The sequence below is a fragment of the Desmodus rotundus genome, chromosome 4, assembly GCF_022682495.2.
Source record: "Desmodus rotundus isolate HL8 chromosome 4, HLdesRot8A.1, whole genome shotgun sequence".
NCBI classification, from domain to species: Eukaryota; Metazoa; Chordata; class Mammalia; order Chiroptera; family Phyllostomidae; genus Desmodus; species Desmodus rotundus.
This window is the reverse complement of record NC_071390.1, coordinates 128,241,816-128,261,299: the sequence shown is the minus strand read 5'-3', so window position 1 is coordinate 128,261,299 and position 19,484 is coordinate 128,241,816. Positions and strand designations below refer to the sequence as shown.

The following is a 19,484-nucleotide window of genomic DNA, read 5'->3' as shown; positions in this document are numbered from 1 at the left end:
AGTTAAGAAATGTATGTTTACATACATGAAATAAAAAATATTTTTTAGATCACAGTATTCAAAACAATAGAATAATCAAATGAGAATATGTGACCTCAATTAGTAGCAGCAAAGGTCAACCTACACTGTTTGAAGAGGTCCCAGTCCTGACTCCTGTGCATGATACAGCTCCACGGTAGGAAGTCTTTGGGATCTGAGCAATACTCTTGAAAACTCTTCATTGATTGATTTTGATTACCCTGAATTTATTTTTATTGTCGACACTACTGCAGATGTCCCCATGCCCCCAGCCCCCGAAAACTTGATTATATACATAGTGAATGCATAAATAAGGACTTTTTGTTTTAGGGTATTTTTAAATCAATTCCCTCTCCTGGATATTAACAGGTGAGAGTACCTAGGCTTAAGTGACACTGTAAGGACTCCCAACATCAACAATTCTCTGGAAGGAGGAGAATGCAGCGGAATTCCCTTTCCCAATCTATAGGCAAAGATAGTTCCGTTTGAAATCTTTCCACTTTTACAACAGCAAAAATTTTTTTTTAATTTTTTTTTTTAAAAACCGTGAAAAATATTTCCACTTTAATCAACAGTAGCAACTGGTTGCTTCTTTTTAACTTAGAGATTTTCAACTGGTATGCTGCAAGAGGCACTCTGATGTACCACAAGAATTTTTAAAAGATTCAATACCTGATTAGTCAGGGGCACTGACTTTCCTTCCTTAGACTCAAAAAAATGAGGCCTGGCTGGTGTAGCTCAGTGGATTGAGCACGGGCTTGTGAACCAAACGTCAAGGGCACATGCCTGGGTTGCAGCCCAGGTCCCCATTGGAGGGCACGCCGGAGGCAACCACACTTTGATGTTTCTTGCTTTTTTTCTTTCTCCCGCCCTTCCCCTCTCTCTAAAAAAAAAAAAAAAAAAATGAACAACAAAAACAGCCAACACAACAGCAGTTGTCTGGTGTGAGTGAATCAAGATAATACCTATTTTTTTTGTCAGAAAAAAATTATTTTTGGGTGTGCTGCAGAATTTTAGATACTAGTTTTTATATAGCATTCAAAAATCCGTGTATGAATTTACCAATTTTTAGGAAGTTGACTTAACAGGATTCGGAGAATAGTATCTGGTACCAATTGCTACAACTTGACATTACCCCAACATCTGTCGCAGGCTTCTTCGTTTTAATCAACATTTTCATTCCACGAAAAGCAATTTGGCCTGTAAGTCTAGGGGTGACCCTCCTGTGGAAACTCCTTCATGTCATTCCAGTTTACTGTTGCCAGCAATAATTAGTCCGTGTAGACTTAATGTATTATTCCTTTTAACCAAAAGACACCTAATGTTGCTATTCAGACTCTAAAGCTTACATCGGATACAAGTAAACGCTAGAAAAGTGTTCACGAGGAAATGGTACTTTACCCTAAAAGCGTTGCTATTATAATGAAGGATAAAAGGTAGGAAACTTTGCAGGTGAGGTTGAAATTGCTAACTGGATCAAATAAGCCCAATAAATATTTATACCACGGACTGAACTGAGCCTAGTGCGTAAAGCATAGTAGTAATTAAAAGGGCGTCGGTCAAAAATACCTGCCTCTGTCCCAGCTGGCATTTCAGCCACGTGTTGACTCTGGCAGTACAATCTATCTCGGTCTCTAGCGGAAGCAATCAGGGTGCACTTAAAGATGTGGGGGCTACCCAATGGTCACGAAAGCCACCCACCAAGCTTAATCCACTACAAATGATACAATTAGTTTAAGTAAAACAGAATGAAAAGACCCCGGTAAAGACAGTCTCTACAAAGAAGCCTCGCCCCTGCATGAGCAATCCGGGTTCCGCCTCTGAGAAGGGCCACGCCAGCAGCGCGAAAGTTTCGTGCATGCGCAGTAGGCCAGCCCTGTGCCGCGTGGGAAAGGCGGGACTTCCCTATCTCCTACGTCATCTCCAGTGCGACGCTAGCGTCACTGGCTTGACTGGGAAGGTCAACAGCGGCAGCGGGTTGCCTCGCGCACACTTCACACCCGAGGTCGCGGACGCATGCGCCTGACCGCTTCGACGGGGCTAGAGTTGCAGCTAGTTTGGGGATCCGGCGTTTCGGGCTCAGCTCTGGCGCAGACATGCTCTGCCGGCTCGGCGGTAGGTGGCTACGGCCGCTGCCAGTGCTGCAGCTCGGGGAGCAGGGCCCGCAGTTTGTACGGGTCCCGACTGGCGGTGCCGAGCGCACCGCGGTGCCGGTGTGGGCGGTGGCTTCAGTCTCTGCAGTTAGCCCGAGCGGTGCGGGCGGCTGGTATGAGGCCCTGGCCACTTCGGCGCCTGTGCAGGGCGCGGAGGAGCTGCTGCTCGGCGCGCACAGCGCCACGGGCCTGCCCTGGTGGAGCACCGTCCTCCTCACCACCGTGGCCCTGCGCAGCGTCGTCACCCTGCCCCTAGCGGCCTACCAGCACTACATCCTGGCCAAGGTGAGGGGCCTGGACCCGCGCGTGGACCCTGTGCGTCAGCTTAAGATACCTAGATTACTTCCGGAGTGCTTACTGTTAATTAATCGTGATCACTTAGTTGCTAAGAAAGTTAACCAGCTTTCGATGTGTGAAATAAGAGATGTTTATTGACACAAGTACCTGTCATTTCATTTATCCTACTGGGTTTGCTCAAAGTATAAGTGGTTACTCACCTTGTTAGAGACATGAATCAGCAGAAGTAGGGTGAAACCTATAAAATTACTGTTTTTGAGTTGGAACAGCTTGTATGTCTGCAGCACATTTGGTCCCTAAATATTCCAACAGATCGTTTTAGAAAAAAACTGTTTAGTGATTTGCAAACTTGAGTCCCTATTAATGCCGTTCCACCTACAAGCCTGTGTTTGGTTAGTCTTAGCCACTCAACTTTCAGTGTTTTGTTATCTTGTCTGTGGGATTAGGATAGCAATACCTTCCTGTCCTACTTCACGAGGTTCTGATATCAAATCACGTAATATGGGTTAAAGTGCACTGAAAGAAAATATTCAAAGGTGAGACTTAAGAAAAAAATGGCTTCAGTATTTTAAGATTATTATCATTAGGGGAAAAAAATCCTGTGGATACAGAACAGAAAGGGATTCATCAGCATCATTAAGGTTGTGAGCTAATTCACAGAAAGAATTAACACGGGGCAGATATAAATGCAAAATTTGGGGGACTCTGTGGCTGTCACAGCATATGAAAGACTTATTAGTAGACTTAATTTTCCCAGTTTACGTTACTAGGAAATCCAAGGATGAAACATAAAAGTGTAGGGTGGAGTTCTCATTTAATCCTTACACTAACTATGAAGTAGGTACTATTACACTTTTTGTATATGAGGGAACAAGATCTTAGAGGTTAAGAACTTGCCCAAGATCACACAGCTAAGTGTATAATCTGGAATTTGAATTTGGTTGTAACTGAGCATATCTTAAGCAAATTAACCTCTTATGCTTACACTTAAAGTTTCTTGACATGCTCAGTAAATCACATTTTTAAATGTGTTGAGGGAATAGAAAAGAAAATTATGAGTGGTTGTAAATAAAGATCCTTTATGTGCTCATAACAAATTCTACGTTTTTTTTTAGCTAGGTGGAAAATTTGCAGCCAGAAATAAAAAACATTGCGCAGCATCTTAACCAAGAAGTTGCAATTCGTGCAAATCAGTTGGGGTGGTCCAAAAGAGTTGCCAGGTAGGCTGATTCTATGCATAGAAGACCAGGAAAATGTGTGTATATAGTGTGTAAGTAATGATGTTAATTATGCAACATATAGTTCTTTTTAATGTTTTAATAATTTTATGTGGCATAATAGTTTTATTATTTTTATTTACTTTTTTAATTTATTGATTTTAGAGAGGAAGGGGGAGAGAGAAAGAGAGAGAGACATCGATTTGTTGTTCCATTTATTGATGCATTCATTGTTTGATTCTTGTATGTATCCTGACCAGAGATTGAACCTGCGAGCTTGGTGTATAGGGACAGCACTCTAACCAACTGAGCTACCCAGCCAGGGCTGGCATGATAGTTTATATATTGGGCTGAAAGCAAAGAAATGGAGAAACAAAGATAAGATTAAATTTCTTATTCTTAAGGGTCCCCAGCCAACTGAAAAGACCTGCAATCAAATAATGACTGGATTAAGTACTATAAAACGGTTTTGTGCAAGGGGTTGGGTCATTATGGAAGGTCAGGGAAGGCTTCACAGCATGAAGATACTATGCCAGTCTGTTGGCATTTTAGTTAACGAATGATACAGGCTATTTACAGGCTTGACCTTTTTGAAAAGATGCTGTAGGTGATAGTCCACAGGAATAGGGGAGCAGAAATGTGAATGTCCTGATAGAAGCAACTGGGTAGCGGGGTGCGGTCATCCACTGTTTACCCTGTGTGGTGATCTGCCTGGTCTCTTAGAAAAGCCTTGCCTGAGGGTGCTGGACCATGCTGCAGTCATCCACGGGGAACTTCTAGGTCCTGCTTCAGTCAGCCTAAGCTACTACTTGCTTCCCAAATTCTGATCCTTACTGCACTGTAACACAGTGTTGACCTTTTCACAGCAATGAGGAAAAAATATGTTAGACACACACACACAAGGTCTGTATGGAAAAAGTCCAGCCATTGTTAATATAATGAGAATGGTTTGTGTGACATCGATGTAACCTGGCAGCCAAGGAGAGTAGATGGGGATGCACATGCGTGAACAATGACACCTTCACTGTACTAGTCAGTGGGAGCAGTAGATGCCGTTGAGTGAGCATGTATACTGTGTGGCTGTCGCATTCAAAACGACTGAGCGAGTAGAGCAATGACTCTGCATTAAATTTTGCATTAAAGCTTGAACATTGCTCTGTAGAAACTATTTGTATTATTCAGAAGGCCACAGCTATGGGCAACTGGTGATTGGCAGCTTCATCACAACAATGTGCCCACTCGTGCATCACGTTGTCTCGTGTAGAGTTTTTTGGCAAAACATCAAATCACCCAGGTGACTCAGACCCACCACAGCCCAGATTTTATGCCCTGTGACTTCTGGCTTTTCCCAAAATTGAAATCACCTTTGAAAGGGAAGAGACTTCAGACCATGGATAATATTCAGGAAAATACGACAAGGCAGCTGATGGCCTTTGGGAGAACTGTGTGAGGTCCCAAGGTACCTACTTTGAATGGGACTGAGGTGTCATTGTCGTATGTACAATGTTTCTTGTATCTTGTGTCTTCTTCAATAAATGTCTCTTTTTCATATTACATGGCTGGATACCTTCTAGACAGACCTCGTTTATGGGTATCCATATATTTTATCTCTATAGGTGTAAATTTGCCAACTATCTTCAGCGTGAAATTGCTTCTCTTTATTTAATGTTAAAATGACCTGACATTTAAGTCATTGTGGTAGCTTAATGTATTTACTCGATAAAATAAAAAGTTGGCAACCCTATAGTTTTAAAGTTTTACTGATCAGAGAAATCTCAGAACTATTGCTGTAGGCCAAAAGAACAGATTTGTAGCTGCTCACCTGCGTTATAAATGCAGCCGAGATAAGTCTGTGGCACCCTGCTTGTGCAGCACTGGCAGAATGATCATCCAGCTACATCGTTATGCGGATGGGTGGCCACGTTCTTGGAGGGCACCTCAGTCTGAAAGTTTCCTGCATTTTCAGTGGAACTGAGTCTTGACAGGTGAAAGGGAATTTGTCAATGGATAGCCAAGATAGTGGGTTGTCCACACAGATGGTATGATAATTTCCAAAGGCGTGCTGATGAGAAGTCTGATTTGTTGGATGACCTACGTAATGCAGGCACCAGAAAATACAGGTCTCTGTAGAGGAGTAACAGGAGATAAAGATGGAAGAGTAGGCAGAGGCTATCTTACAAAACGGCCTGGAGTGTCGGTGAGTACCATCTCAGTTCAATACACTGTAATTCAATTAAATTCAGCAGACCTATTGAATACCTTACTTTTGTACAAAAATATGCTGCAAGAGATTTAGAGATGAGTAAGACCCAACACTTGACCTTCAAGGAGAGTATAGTCAAGAAAGTGAGGCTTAACACAAGAACAGGAATAAATAATATGGTTAACGAAACAAATGAAGAAAATCTGCATGAGAGAATTGAAGAATGGAGACCATTTTGACAGGCTAAGAGCATACACAGTACAAAACAACACTGCTACAAAAAGTATATTTAAGAACCAAGTAATTGGGCTTAGCTAGAGTGGATGGATTTGAGTAAAATGTCCTTTCACTTTTAGTATTTTTGATGGAAATTGCGGTAATACCATGTTGTAAAGTGTCCCTTGTTAAAGCCTAACTGGCCAAAAATCACCATGGACAGAACCTATAGTCGGATAACATCAGATTTATTGAATTGTTATGTAATTTTGTACATTGCTAGAGAATTTTAATAGAAGGCTTTATTTACCTTTTGTTTAGTCAGCTCCTTCATGGACCTTATGACAGTTAAAAATGCTACTAAATCCTTCGGCCAGTAACCACCATCTGGCTGTGTTTCTCCTGTGGGTATGAAACACCATGAGTAGTCAAATGACATTTTCTCCTTTCCCGGGTCCCCTCTTCCCTCACAATAGGCTCACCTATCTAAAGAATATGCGGAGGCTTGTTTCAGAGCTGTATGTTCGGGACAACTGCCATCCTTTCAAGGCCACAGTGTTGGTCTGGATTCAGATGCCAATGTGGATCTTCATGTCTGTTGCTCTCCGGAATCTCAGCACAGGAGCAGCCCACGCAGAAGGTAGTTGTTACGGAAGTCTGTTTCCTGCAAATAAGTTCTCTAACACTGTCTTTGTACTCTTAAGAAAAAAGAAGAAAAACCCCATATTTTTGTTAATTAGAATACTTTAATCATGTCCCCTATAAATGGTATAAATTCAGAATTTGAAATGTAAGTGCAAGCAGACTGTTGAGAAAACAAATCTAGGAGAGACAGCAATGACACCTCTTTGTGGAGGACATAATCAAATTAGTGTTAAAATTTCAAAATTTGATGTGTTAGCTGAGTTGTTTTTCTTTATAAACTTAAGGGAACAGAAAAGCTTTCACAGTTACAAGTGTAAACATTACTTAAGAAACAATATAATCTAAAGCATTTGTTTTTTATTTTCACTTAAAGGCATTTCTAACGAGAAAGCATTCTGAACAGACTTGAAAGGAGCAGCCTATGGCTACATAATTATTTAAAAATTAAGTCTGAAAAGATTACTGCTACATATTTTTATGCTCTCTACATCTGTTTTTTACAGAAAGCTGCTTGCCTCTTCCTCCATATGAGAAGGACTAATTTGTGTTGTGGCATGAAAATAGCCTGAATAAAACCAATGCAAGTCTTCAGAGTGAGGGACACCTTCTTAGAATTATATTACTATGTCTTATATATTTCCTTCTTCTGTATTTAGAAATTCTTCATTATTTCTAAAACTTTCAGCAGGCTTTTCTGTTCAGGAGCAGTTAGCTACTGGTGGGGTCCTGTGGTTTCCTGACCTCACTGCGCTGGACTCCACTTGGATTCTGCCTGTCTCCGTTGGTGTCATCAACTTACTAATAGTAGAGGTCAGTGGTTTTAAGTAAGATTTGTTTGCCAGTTAACTTTTTAGGATTTCTGTTGCTGCTGTTCTGACATCAAATATAAATGTGTTTGAGTCTTAATTCTAGCTTGTAGCTAGAATTAAGCTTGTTTTCTGGTTGCATGTCAGCCGTTGGCAAACTGTCTTAGACCAGTTCCTTAACCTGTTTGGGGGACAGAATGCTTATGATTAAAATAAGAGAGCTGAATTAGAACGCTTGCAGAGTCTCTTTCACCTTTAAAATTCTATGATTCAAGTGCCCATCAGTAGATGATTGAGTTTTAAAAAAACAATATATATACATGGTGGGATACTACACCCCCATGAAAAAGAAGGAAATCTTACCTTTTGCAGCAGCATGGATGGACTGGGAGATTATTATACTAAGTGAAATAAGCTGGTCAGAAGAAGATACTTACATGAATCTAATGAACAAAATCAACTGACAAACAAAACAGGAACAGAGGCAGGGACACATGGAACAGACTGACAGCTCTGAGTCGGGCAGAGGGACTGGATGAAAGAAGGTGAAGGGATTAATGAAAGAACATACATGCATAACTCATAGACACAGGCAACAGTGTGGTGAAGGCCATATTAAATATGACCTCTCGGCCACATCTTAGCATTATCCCATGCTTCTTTACCCAACAGTTTATGGGAAGCATGCCTTTAATTTCATAAAGAGCTGTTCTCAGACTCTGAGTAGAACATACAGTAGAACATAGACTCTTGGAACTGGAAGAAACCTTAGAAATGATCTACCTCAGTTGAGACCTCAGAGGCCTTATGTCCACTGGTCTCTGAGAAATCTAACACACCCCTTATTTTTTTAGACAAGAAAAATGAAGATGATACCGTAAGATCTTGGTTGAAAGTTTCTTGAGGAGAGACTCCAGTCTAAGTGTGTGGTCTAAGTGTATTTCCTAGGAGCATCTAGCAGAGTTTTGTGAATGTGTTTGGTACTTAGTGAATATTTGTTAGAAAGAAGGAAGTGACAAATACAAGGTCACCATGGATTAATGTCAATCCTCTAGTCTTTCCTTTATGCCATCTACTAACCTAGTGTGCATAAGTTTAATAAAAGCTTGTTCTTAGTTCGCATAGCCATGTTTTAGGCACTATGTTAGCAGGTTACGTTCTTGAACTCATTTAATTCTTAGACTAATCCTGTGATGTAGGTACTGGCTAATCCTGTGATATTGGTAATGCCTGTTTTAAGGTGGAGAAAGTGAAGCACAGAGAGATTAAGTAACTTGCACAAGGTCTCTTAACCCCTAAATGCAGAGCTGCCATGTGAACCTGGGAAGTTTGGACCTCGAGTCTGTGCTCATAATCATGCTGCTCCTTAAATAAGTAATTCATAAGTCATAACTGCTTTTTCCAGCCTTGGTTCTTCCCCTTAATCCATATAGCCAGATGACAAACCTTTGAGATACCAAGTTCCTTCTTTATGCCAGGCACTATATTTAAGTACTGAAAACAAGGGTAATGATTCATATGTAGTACCTATCTTGAATGGACTTTCAGTCTTACAATCTTTAAAAAATATTGACTTGTAAAAAATATGCTGTGGTTCTATTTAATAAAACTGAATCTTTCTTGTTGCTACATTTACAACTTCTGCATAATTGTTAGGTTTTATAAAAGATTTAGGGGTGTCAAAGTCATTTTCACCGGTGGCCACATCAGCCTCGCAGTTGCCTTCAAAGGGCCTAATGTAATTTAGGACTGTGTAAATGTAACTACTCCTTAACGGATAAAGAGAGCTCGGTGCTGCCGCCAGATAGAAACAAGGTGCCGGGCCGGATAACACAAGGTGGAGGGCCGGATTCCGCCCTCGGCCTTGTGTTTGCCACCTGTGAGATAGATGATCAACCACATAAATTTATCCTCATCTTATCTTTATTTATTTATTTCTGCTTTTATTAAAAGTGAAGGCTAGTCGAAAATCAGTTTGTGTCTTACAGCTTGTTTACTATGCATTTTAATAATAATTTTGTGTGTATATATTCTACCCCTTCAGATTTTTGCTCTACAAAAAATTGGAAAGTCTCGTTTCCAGACATATGCTACGTACTTTGTTCGAGCAGTGTCCGTGTTGATGATTCCAATTGCTGCGACAGTACCTTCAGTGAGTGAGCACCAGTACTGTTTGCTTATTAACCTTGTCTGAGCTTAGCTCGACTGGCTGGGTTTCTGCCTCTTCTGTTGAGCTTTCTCTGACTACTCAAACTACTCAATCCCTTACTGGTTTCTGAGTTTTTTCCGTAATAACTAATTTACTGTCTGTGCTACCATGTGACACTTAAATCTTGGGATTGGCCCTTTATGTGAATGTGTCTTTACTCTCCTACAAAATCAAACTCTTTTTCTCTTTTTGTAATCTTGCAAAATACCTTGCACAGTACTATGAACAAAGTATTTACTCTGTTTGGTTAGTTGCTATATTGAATTTTTTTCTGTCTACGTAGACAGGGCCAAAGAATTTGGCACTTAAAAAGAAGCAAAACTTTGTGCCGAGTCCATGTGGATTCATAGGTAATGTTATTTAACCTCAGGCAACTCTCTATGAGATAGGTACACTAGTCCCTATTTATTTGTAATTAAACTTTGGTAGAAATAGTTACATTTTCAGTTATTTTGTATTTTTATAGTCTTTTGCTTATTTGTCATGGATACTTAGTGCTAAGAGGGCAAAGCTGTGTCAGCGATAACTCGGTCTTTGCCCACAGCTGAGGCGTAGACCATGAAGTAGAATCCATTTGTTGCTGATAATTAGGCTTTTATCAGTTTTTCATAATACTTGTGTTATGAATCTGAAACAGTATGTTTTCAGCATCAAAAATGTGTTTTTAAAGCTATCCCTTGGACAGAATGTCGTCACTATTCCTATGTAAAGTAAGTGTCCACACTCCTAAACTAGACATCATAATGTCTGTGAGAATTAATGGAATAGCATCGGGTACCTATCATAGTCATTTTTATATAAAAGTAGTATTGTAAAATACCCTGTAAAAATAAAAAGAAATACAGACTTACTACATTTCTGAATAGAAATAATATCAGTTATAACTGAGGAAATCCCCAGCTCAAATAAAATAAGAGCAGTGAAGTTTCAGTGATGGGCTAGGTTCAAAGTGAGTAACAGATCTAAAAAAGTAACTTAAATACCCAAAAGTTTATTCTCTTAAATATAGAACTTCAGTTAGGCAGTTTGGTGTAGAGCTCTTGGGGGACGGGAGAGACCCAGCCTGCTTCTTTCTCAGTGCTCCATCGTCCACAGTCTGCAGTTTCTGCCCTTAAGGCACACTGTGGCCGTGATGGCTGCTGGGACTCACCACCTTGCTGGAGTGGTGAAAAGGAGCTTCACGTGCAGCCAGCCCCTTGCGAGGAGCCTTGCCAGATGTCCACCAGACACCTGTGCTTAACGTCTTAGTTCTGTGGCCCCTCCTAGCTGTGGGAGAGGCTGAGAAGTCTTTTTTTGTTTTGTTTTTTTTTGAGATGGCAATATGCCAGCTGAAAGTTAGGACTTTATTAGTAAGGAAGAAGAATGATTTTTAGTAGACAATTTGTAGTGTGTGTAGTTAAATTCAGGATACTTTTTGCTTAGTGGATAAATCAGATGATGATAGGTAATGTTTAGTCAACATTGACTTTGTGCCAGACACTAAAGTGGTTTATATATATTAGCTCATATAATTCTCCCAACAATGCACTGAAGTAGGTGCTATTATAATTTCTACTTTAGTGATGAGGAAACTTAAGCACAGAGAGGTTAAGTAAATCATCCAAGGTCACTCACTCATCTATTAACTGGTGGTGTCTCAGCACATCCAGGCAGCTTGGCCTTTGCTCCCAACTACAAGCTAATCTACCTTTGATGATTCGTTACTTTCTGTTCCTAAAAACTTGCTTTTGGAACAAATACAGGAACTTAATATGGGCCAAACACTGTGCTTACGACTCTGTGTGAATTATCTCATGTATTCTTCACCACAGCCTTCTGAAAGAGGTATAGTCCTTTGCCCATTTTATAAATGAGAAAACTGAAACAGAAGAAAAATAACATACTCCAAGTCAAGTAGCATGCAAACTCAAGCAGTTTGACTCCAGGACCTGGGTTCAACCTCCACAGTCATTCATGCCTCGGAGGTCTGATTAGCTGCTGATGCCAAACAGGTGTTTGGAACACTTGTAGGTATGGGATTGGTATTAGAGGCTGCCGAACTTAGTCACTGGCCTGTATAAATCAATATGGGTGGGACACAAAAGAAAATTGAAGATATTAACACTATACGTCTCAAAAATGTCAAACGTAGTGCATTCCTGACTATACTTAGCATAGTTACTGGAAATTTTTGGTGGGTAGAGGACTGCGTGGAGGAAAATGAAGTCTAGGAAGGCTAAGTCTGCTATTGTAAATGACCATGCCTCCAGCACCTTAACTCCCAAATAGCAGTTTATCCGGGCACTTGGTGGGGGGAAAGCATGCTTCAGTGCCAAAGAAAGGAGGGGAGACCTCTCTTAGGCCTCTGGGAGCTACTCTGTTTCATCTGGTTTCTGTCAGGAATACCTTGTGTTTTGCTTTCTTTCCTCCTCTTGGTCTTCCTTTCATCCTCCCTTCTTACCTAGTAGATCCATCACAGGTACCTAATAGCCACTGCAGGTCTTGTTCACTTCTAATGTACTTCTCTTTGCAGAGATTATAATTTTCTTTTTTATTGACTGCCTGTCTATGGAGCTTGGTGTCCTTGGAAAATGGAAAGGTGTTAACATTCATGTCGGGTTTTTTTGTTTTTTTTATAGTCGATTGTTCTCTACTGGTTATGCTCCAGTTTCATGGGCCTTTCACAGAACTTGCTGCTGCGTTCTCCAAGGTTTCGCCAACTTTGCCGAATACCCTTGACCAAGGGAGATTCAGACACTCCTTATAAGGATCTTTTTGCTGCCTTTTATGTCAAGTTTATTTCAAGAAAATGACATATTTTTCAGAAGTTTTGAAACAATTGTCACCACCACTTTAATATACTTAGAAGATTTATTCAGATGCGATTTAATTTGCCTTTATTTAAAATCGTGAACTCTGTGAAGTACTGTGAGTTAAAATATAACCCAGTTATGTTTGACAACACTTAAAGTCTTCTAAATGCTAGAAATGTATTGATACTATGTTTAATTGTGTCCTAAGAATATAAAAGTGCCTGGCTCTGTTTATAAAATTACAATTTGCTAGAGGAGACTACAACTTTGGAAAACAGAAATAGATGCTAAATGATGTCAAGTTGTACCGAACAGTCCCACCCAGTAAAATTTTATAAAACAGGAGAATCCAGTGAAGCGATTCTTAAAATTTTGGAGGTGTGAATGATGTTGGAGGTGTGAATGATGTTAGAGGTGTGATGAGAGGCATGTTTGAGCATCTGGTGAAACTGTTTTTCTCTTCAGAAAACTCCTAAGACTCACAACGAGGGGCCATCATTGACCACCGCCCTGAAATGCCTCTGGTGACTCCTGGTTAAGAAATCTTGTTCTAATGGAACATACATTGACGATGGGTTAATGTGTGATTCTTTAAAAATGGACTTGAGGTACATGGTAGTCGAGTAGCCCATGCATGCAAGACAGCGCCTCATATGGTAGGTGGCAGCCTCTCAACCACGCTCTGAGAGAATACAAGAAGTGTACATTCCTTTTCCCATCACCCAAGAGGTCTGGAATACAAAGTGTGGGACTAAGTACTGCTAGAGACCAAAGTGGAAAATCTAAGCATTAAGTTTGTTTAGTCAAAGGAGGACAAACCAGAAAGGGGCTACCTGTTATGGAGGCGAGTTTATAAATTTGTTTATTTGGAAGGATTAAGTACTCCAGTGGGTTAAAACTATGGTAGATGTTTAATATAGGAAAAAATTGACAGGTAACATAAATTGCGGACCCAGCTGTTTACTTGTTGAACTCAAAAACGTGATAAAATTCTGGTTGAGATTTTTAGGAATAAATTTGACAGGTATTTGCGAAGATTATAAATTATAAATTTTCACTGTATTGGAATATGAACCAGATTCTGAGATGCCCTATCATTCCATCTTATGTTTTATAATAAAATAAAAACTAAAGTAAAATTGTTGATAATTAGTCATTTCTTGAGTAATGTTCTGTTATGTCTTAGTCGTTTTGGCTGCCATATTACTGCGACTTACTGAGAATGTAGAGCAGCAGAGATTAGGTTCTCTTTTCCTGACTTCCCAGCCCTGGTTTATGACTGTCCTGTTGAGAATACCACGCTTCCCAGTAAGGAGTTCAAATTTACATAGTCAGTCCTCTTTGGCAGATTTTGTATTTGCCAATTTGCCAACCTGCTAAAACTTACTTGAACGCCCAGATCAATACTCGCAGCACTTCTGATGGCATTCTTGGGCATGCACAGAGTAGCGGAACATTTGAGTCACCGGAGGCACACTTTTCCCAGCGGAGTCAAACACAGCAGTGCTGTGCCTTCATGTTCCGGTTTTCAAACTGTAAATAAGTGTCCTTTTTCTTGTGTATTTAGTGCCTTTTTCCCCTCACTTTTGTGTTTTTTGTTAGATATTTCTCTATTTAAAATGGCCTCCAAGTGTCATGCTGAAGTGCTAGCTAGTGAAGTTTCTTAAGGAGAAAATACCTGTGCTAGATAAACTTCAGTCATGAGTTGTGTTGGCCATGCTTTCAGTGTCAATAAGTCAATGATATATTGTATTGATGGTTGGTAAGAATGTGACCAGAGGCTTGCAGGAACCTAACCCTGTAGGAGCAACAGTGTATTCACTAATTCAGTCTTTGTGTTGACTCGAAAGAATATAACTACCTCAAATAACTATTTGCAACATTTACAATCAAGGAAGCGGAGACAGAAATGTATGTGTTCCTTTATAGCGAAAAGAGGAGAGGAAATTTGAGGAAAATTTTGGCTCTGAAACAAATTGGCCCTTGTTATGTGTATCATCATTGTGTACTGATTCAGATATTTTTCTCATGATGGGCTGAGGGAATTCAGCCCACTTCCTTTGTCCTCAAAGATGTTTATCATTTTCTTAAAAGTAAAAAATAAAGGAATGCTTGACTCCCCCTTTTCAAATAGGTCAATCTCCTTTCATGTGCTACTTTGCCTGGTTTCCTGTGATTCCCCTCGATTTCAAATTGTACATTTGTATCTTTTATCCAATGTATATTTTACAACTTTCCTATTGCGCTGCCATCTTCAAACTTTTTGAATTGCTCCTCAAAGGCATACAATAAGTTTATTTGAGAATAAAAGGCCCTTTCTTCCAGGTCTCAAAATAATTTCTGGTGGGGCTGAGAGTGTCTGGGGTCTTGAGATACACTCATGTATAAAGAAAACTAGTTATGAACGGAGGTGAATCTGTCACTTGACTTCAGACTGGTAAATAATCCCCTCATTTCTTTCTCCAGGCAGATTTTATAGTAAATAGCAAGTCATATTTCATACATTCCAAGTCTGTGAATTGGATCTTATTTCCCCAACAGTTAGAATATGGAGCACTTCCAGGGCCTGAGGTCAGGCAGGTGGGTACAAAATGGACACAGAGAACACATGCTGTTAAGATCCTTGACACTTCCTGTCTAGTCCTTGTATCTCTGCTGCTGAGGGACTCCTGGCGGAGCTAAGTCCTGGGTCCTATGGTTCAGAAAACCTCTGTGTTCAGGTGATGGCCATGGTCTGTTTGTACCTTGTCTCCAGACAGGGTTCATTTTTTTATGGGTGTGTCTCAGCCCAAGAGTCAGGAAAGGAGACTTACGCCTGAATCAATTTATATCATACCATTATGATACCTGAGCTCAGAATTCTGTTAGAAGATGAAATTGGTCCACTTGGAATGACCCAAAATTAGTCTTCCCAGGAACCATTGGGAGAGAAAACCTGAACAGTCCTATCCTGACCAAATGTCATAGGTGGGAAGATGTGGCTTTACAAAAGAAAAACAAAATCCTTGATTGCCACCCCTGCAGGTAACCCAAGAGATGCTGCAAAACTACATGAAGGACTGGGAAGGGAAAACCATATCGGGCGAAGCCTTTCCACATACCATATCCTTAAAGCACTCGAGAGCTAAAGACCAAACCCTCACGTCTTAGAAGAGGTTCACCCAGTCCAGGACCACTGTGAGGAAACTAGTTTCTGGGGAAGAATGGGATAAAAATTAATTTCCAAATAAACTTGAGTAGCTTCTCTATTTTGTATCTACACTCAAATCACCCATATACAGGTCTGTCCAGGAAAAGTCCAGCCATTGTTAATATAATGAGAACGGTTTGTGTGACATCGATGTAACCTGGCAGCCAAGGAGAGTGGACTAGAATGTACATGTGTGAACAATGACTGATGTGGACTCTGGCCCATGGGGTCCGTGTGTTGTGGCTGCGATGAACAAATTCACAGGATCTGCAGAAGTCCTGTGGAGGAAAGGGACGGCCTGACTGCTCTCTTAAGTGAGAGAGAGGGTCCCAACCCCTGCCTGGACAGGCTTTTATTACTTTTCTTGTTACATTAAGCTGGATGGTCCTCATTTACTATGCACAGGTTCACTGTAGGTGATTACCTTTTACAGATAACAAAAGAATGTTGCTAATTACTTCAAAGAAAAAGGATATTTGCAAATGCAAGGAAAAAGTGGTTGAACTGGTTACACTCCATCCTTGGGAGGTTTAGCATAGATATTAGGAAGTTACTTTAAAGATATGCAGTAAACATTTGCTGCCTCAATTCAGGAGTTTTCACAAAAAACAAGCCTCAAAGCAGCCTAGGTACAATGTAGGCCTGGTTCCCCACAGGAAAACCTATTCATGGGCTTGGGTCCTGTGTGCCGACTTGCTCCCCACCAGTTTTCCGAGTGGGGCTGGGCTACATTCGCCACTGCCACTTGGATGGGTTCCCTATCCCATCCAAATGATGACTTCACTCTACTAGTAGTCAGTGGGGGTGGTAGATACTGTTGAGTATGTGTATTGTGTGGCCCTCACATTTGAAATGAGCAACACATCCGCATCAAATTTTGCTTTAAGCTTGAACATTCTTCTGTGGAAACTATTCATATTATTCAGAAGGCTGCAGCTATGGGCAGCTGATGATGGGCAGCTTCATCACGACAATGTGCCCACTCATGCATCATGTCTCATGCAGAAGAATAACTGTATAAGTTAAAGAATAACTTTTAAATTGCTTAAATAATCAGATTAAGCCCTAAAAGCAATAGGAACAAAGACCCCAGAAAAAAATCAACAAAAGTAGCTTTTTTTTTTTTTCCTGTAGGGTGGTAAGTGGAGTTACCACAGATTGCAAAATTAGAAATTCTAGGCATGACAATTGAATCATGAAAGAAGTCAGATTTCTGTAATAACTTAAAGCCATATGCAAATGTAATGTCAAACATGAGATTGCAGTTACAGTGGTCTGTCATTACAGACATTGGTGTCTTTGTGAGCTGGTTCTACCGTAACGCAGATAATCTGGAAATTACCTGAATGTATAGCAAATTTTCTCTTTGAAGCTTATGGGTATAGTTCTAAGTTCTAATTACTGATTGCCTAATAGATGTATATTTTTATGAAATCATTATTTGGCTTTGGGATATTTGAATTCCCGCAGTATTAAAAATCATATATTTATCCAAAAGTTTCTGAAACTTTTGACTTCTGTAATGTGTTTATACAATTGAATTTGATTATACCCTATGAATCCTGAAACACCAAAAGAACCTGTGCACCCCAAGTTCATAGCAGCATTATTTACAACAGCTAAGTCCTGGAAACAGCCTAAGTGCCCATCAGTAAATGAGTGGATCAAAAAACTATAATACATTTACACGATGGAATTCTATACAGCAGAAAGAAAAAAGGAGCTCCTACCCTTCAGGACAGCATGGATGGAACTGGAGAGCATTATACTAAGTGAAATAAGTCAGGCTGTGAAAGACAAATACCAAATGATTTCACCTATAAGTGGAACCTAATCAACCAAACAAACAAGCAAGCAAAATAAAACCGGAGACATGGAAATAAAGAACAAACTGACAGTGACCAGAGGGGAGGGGGCAGGGGTATAACGGGGGAACGAAGGTGAAGGGCCAAGTCAAGGAACATGTATAAAGGACCCAAGGACATGGACAATGGGGGGTGGGGAGGAGGACTGACTGACTGAGGTGGGGAGTGAGTGGGGCAGGGGAGAGTAATGGGGGTGGGGAAATGGGGACAACTGTAATTGAACAATAAAAAATATACTTTTATATATTCATCTCTATATATACCTATATGTTTGCATTTTGATTATTTCAGGCAAAACCTACAAATCTGTACATGTATTGTTTGCTAGTCATATATAACATAAAGGTACCAGATATCTCCTTGATAAATCTTTTAAAAATAGAAAAACGGACTGAGGTCAAGCCAATAGTAATTGAGAGAATCCTATAGATAGACCTGTAAACCTTGGCATGACAATATATAATGTTGGTATGGGGAACTTAATAGGTTACAAAACTTACCATTTCATGTCTTGGAAAAAGGAACAAAGTAATTCTTAACCTCACCCGAGAATATGCTTTTGATTTTTTAGGAGAGTAGGGAAGGAGAGAGAGTGGGAGAAAAACACAGAAGTGAGAGAGAAACATTGATTGGTTGCCTCCCACATGTCCCTAACCAGGGACTGAACCCTCAACCTAGGCACATGCTCTGAGATCAAACTCGTGATCTTTCAGTCTACAAGACAACGGTCCAGCCAACTGAGCCACACTGGCCAGGGCAGGGCAAAGTGATTTTGAAAGGCTTAAAAGATCAGAATAACATTTAGCAAATTTTAAAATAATTAATGAATATAGGGGGGACCCACCCCCCAAAACAATTTATTTATTAAAAATTATGTATCCTTACGTGTTTAAACTCCTGTCACCTTCAAAATTCCGTTTGATGCAATACACCTATCGAGACATTTTTTTCCACTGCTCAAAAAAGGTTTCGAACTCGTCAATCTTGATGTCTTTAGTGCTTCTGCCATTTTTTGTTTCACCTCTTTGCCACATCAGGCAAACGTTTTCCTTTGAGGACTTTTTCCCTCTGGGGAAACAAAAAAGGAGAGATCTGGTGAAAAGGGCATGGAGGTCATGCCGTTTTGGGTTTTTTTTTTGTCAAAAACTGCTCAACGCTCAGCCTGGTGTGAGCAGGTGTGCTTGTAAATTGTTGTGAAATGGGCAAAGGCATTGACAGAGCCTTGAAAAAAATTCCCTGAAGCCCAATGCAGCCTCACACCACCAGCTGGTGCACTGATACAGACGGGTCCCTAGAACATGCACCTTGCAGGGGAAGCCTCTACTACAAGCGGCCCATTCTCCAAATGATAATTCCTTTTTGCGGGGGTGCCCCTTTCATATGAAATGAGTACATTAGTTTGAATGAAAAGAAGCACATTAGTTGTAATGTTACTAGAAATTAAATAATAGGTGAAGACTTACTCAGCTAGAGAGTGTACGTATCAGTCTTGGTCTTACAATTATTCATTCAGTCATTAGAGAATGTAGGTAGATCAAATGATTGTGAAATAAGATTGTTGGGGAGAATCTGGAAACAGAGCTGCTTGAGTGTTTTCCATCATCTCGAAGTACAGTAGACCCTTCTGCTGGCAGCTGAAAGGCACCACCCTCTAAAGTTCCCAGTTATCTGCTGCGACAATGCCAGCATACAGAGCAAACTGAACGACTGAACCAAGCTTTGCCAGGTAAGGACGACGCACAGACACGGGGAGGGAGTAGTTGGGTAGCTCTACAAATTTGCCTGACTGCAATCCTGAGTCAAACTCAGGCTAAAAGCAAAAGGGATTATAAGAAAAGTTTAAACTTTACTCATTAATTGTATCATTGTTAAT

At 40.3% G+C, this 19,484-nt stretch overlaps 1 protein-coding gene across 2 annotated transcripts; it reads left to right on the top strand.

The window, feature by feature from the left end:
* Positions 1-1,979: 1,979 nt before the first annotated feature.
* On the top strand, positions 1,980-15,334 carry COX18 (cytochrome c oxidase assembly factor COX18). Of its 2 annotated transcripts, none has more exons than XM_045185343.3 (6): positions 1,980-2,456; positions 3,588-3,688; positions 6,581-6,744; positions 7,438-7,559; positions 9,600-9,707; positions 12,383-15,334. In XM_045185343.3, the coding sequence occupies exons 1-6, from the start codon at positions 2,115-2,117 to the stop codon at positions 12,554-12,556; spliced, it is 1,011 nt and encodes a 336-aa protein (XP_045041278.2). In that variant the 5' UTR covers positions 1,980-2,114; the 3' UTR covers positions 12,557-15,334. The 2 variants fall into 2 exon arrangements, with proteins under 2 accessions (XP_045041278.2, XP_024435383.2); XM_024579615.4 differs by having other exon boundaries at positions 7,435-7,559; positions 12,383-15,331.
* Positions 15,335-19,484: the final 4,150 nt, after the last annotated feature.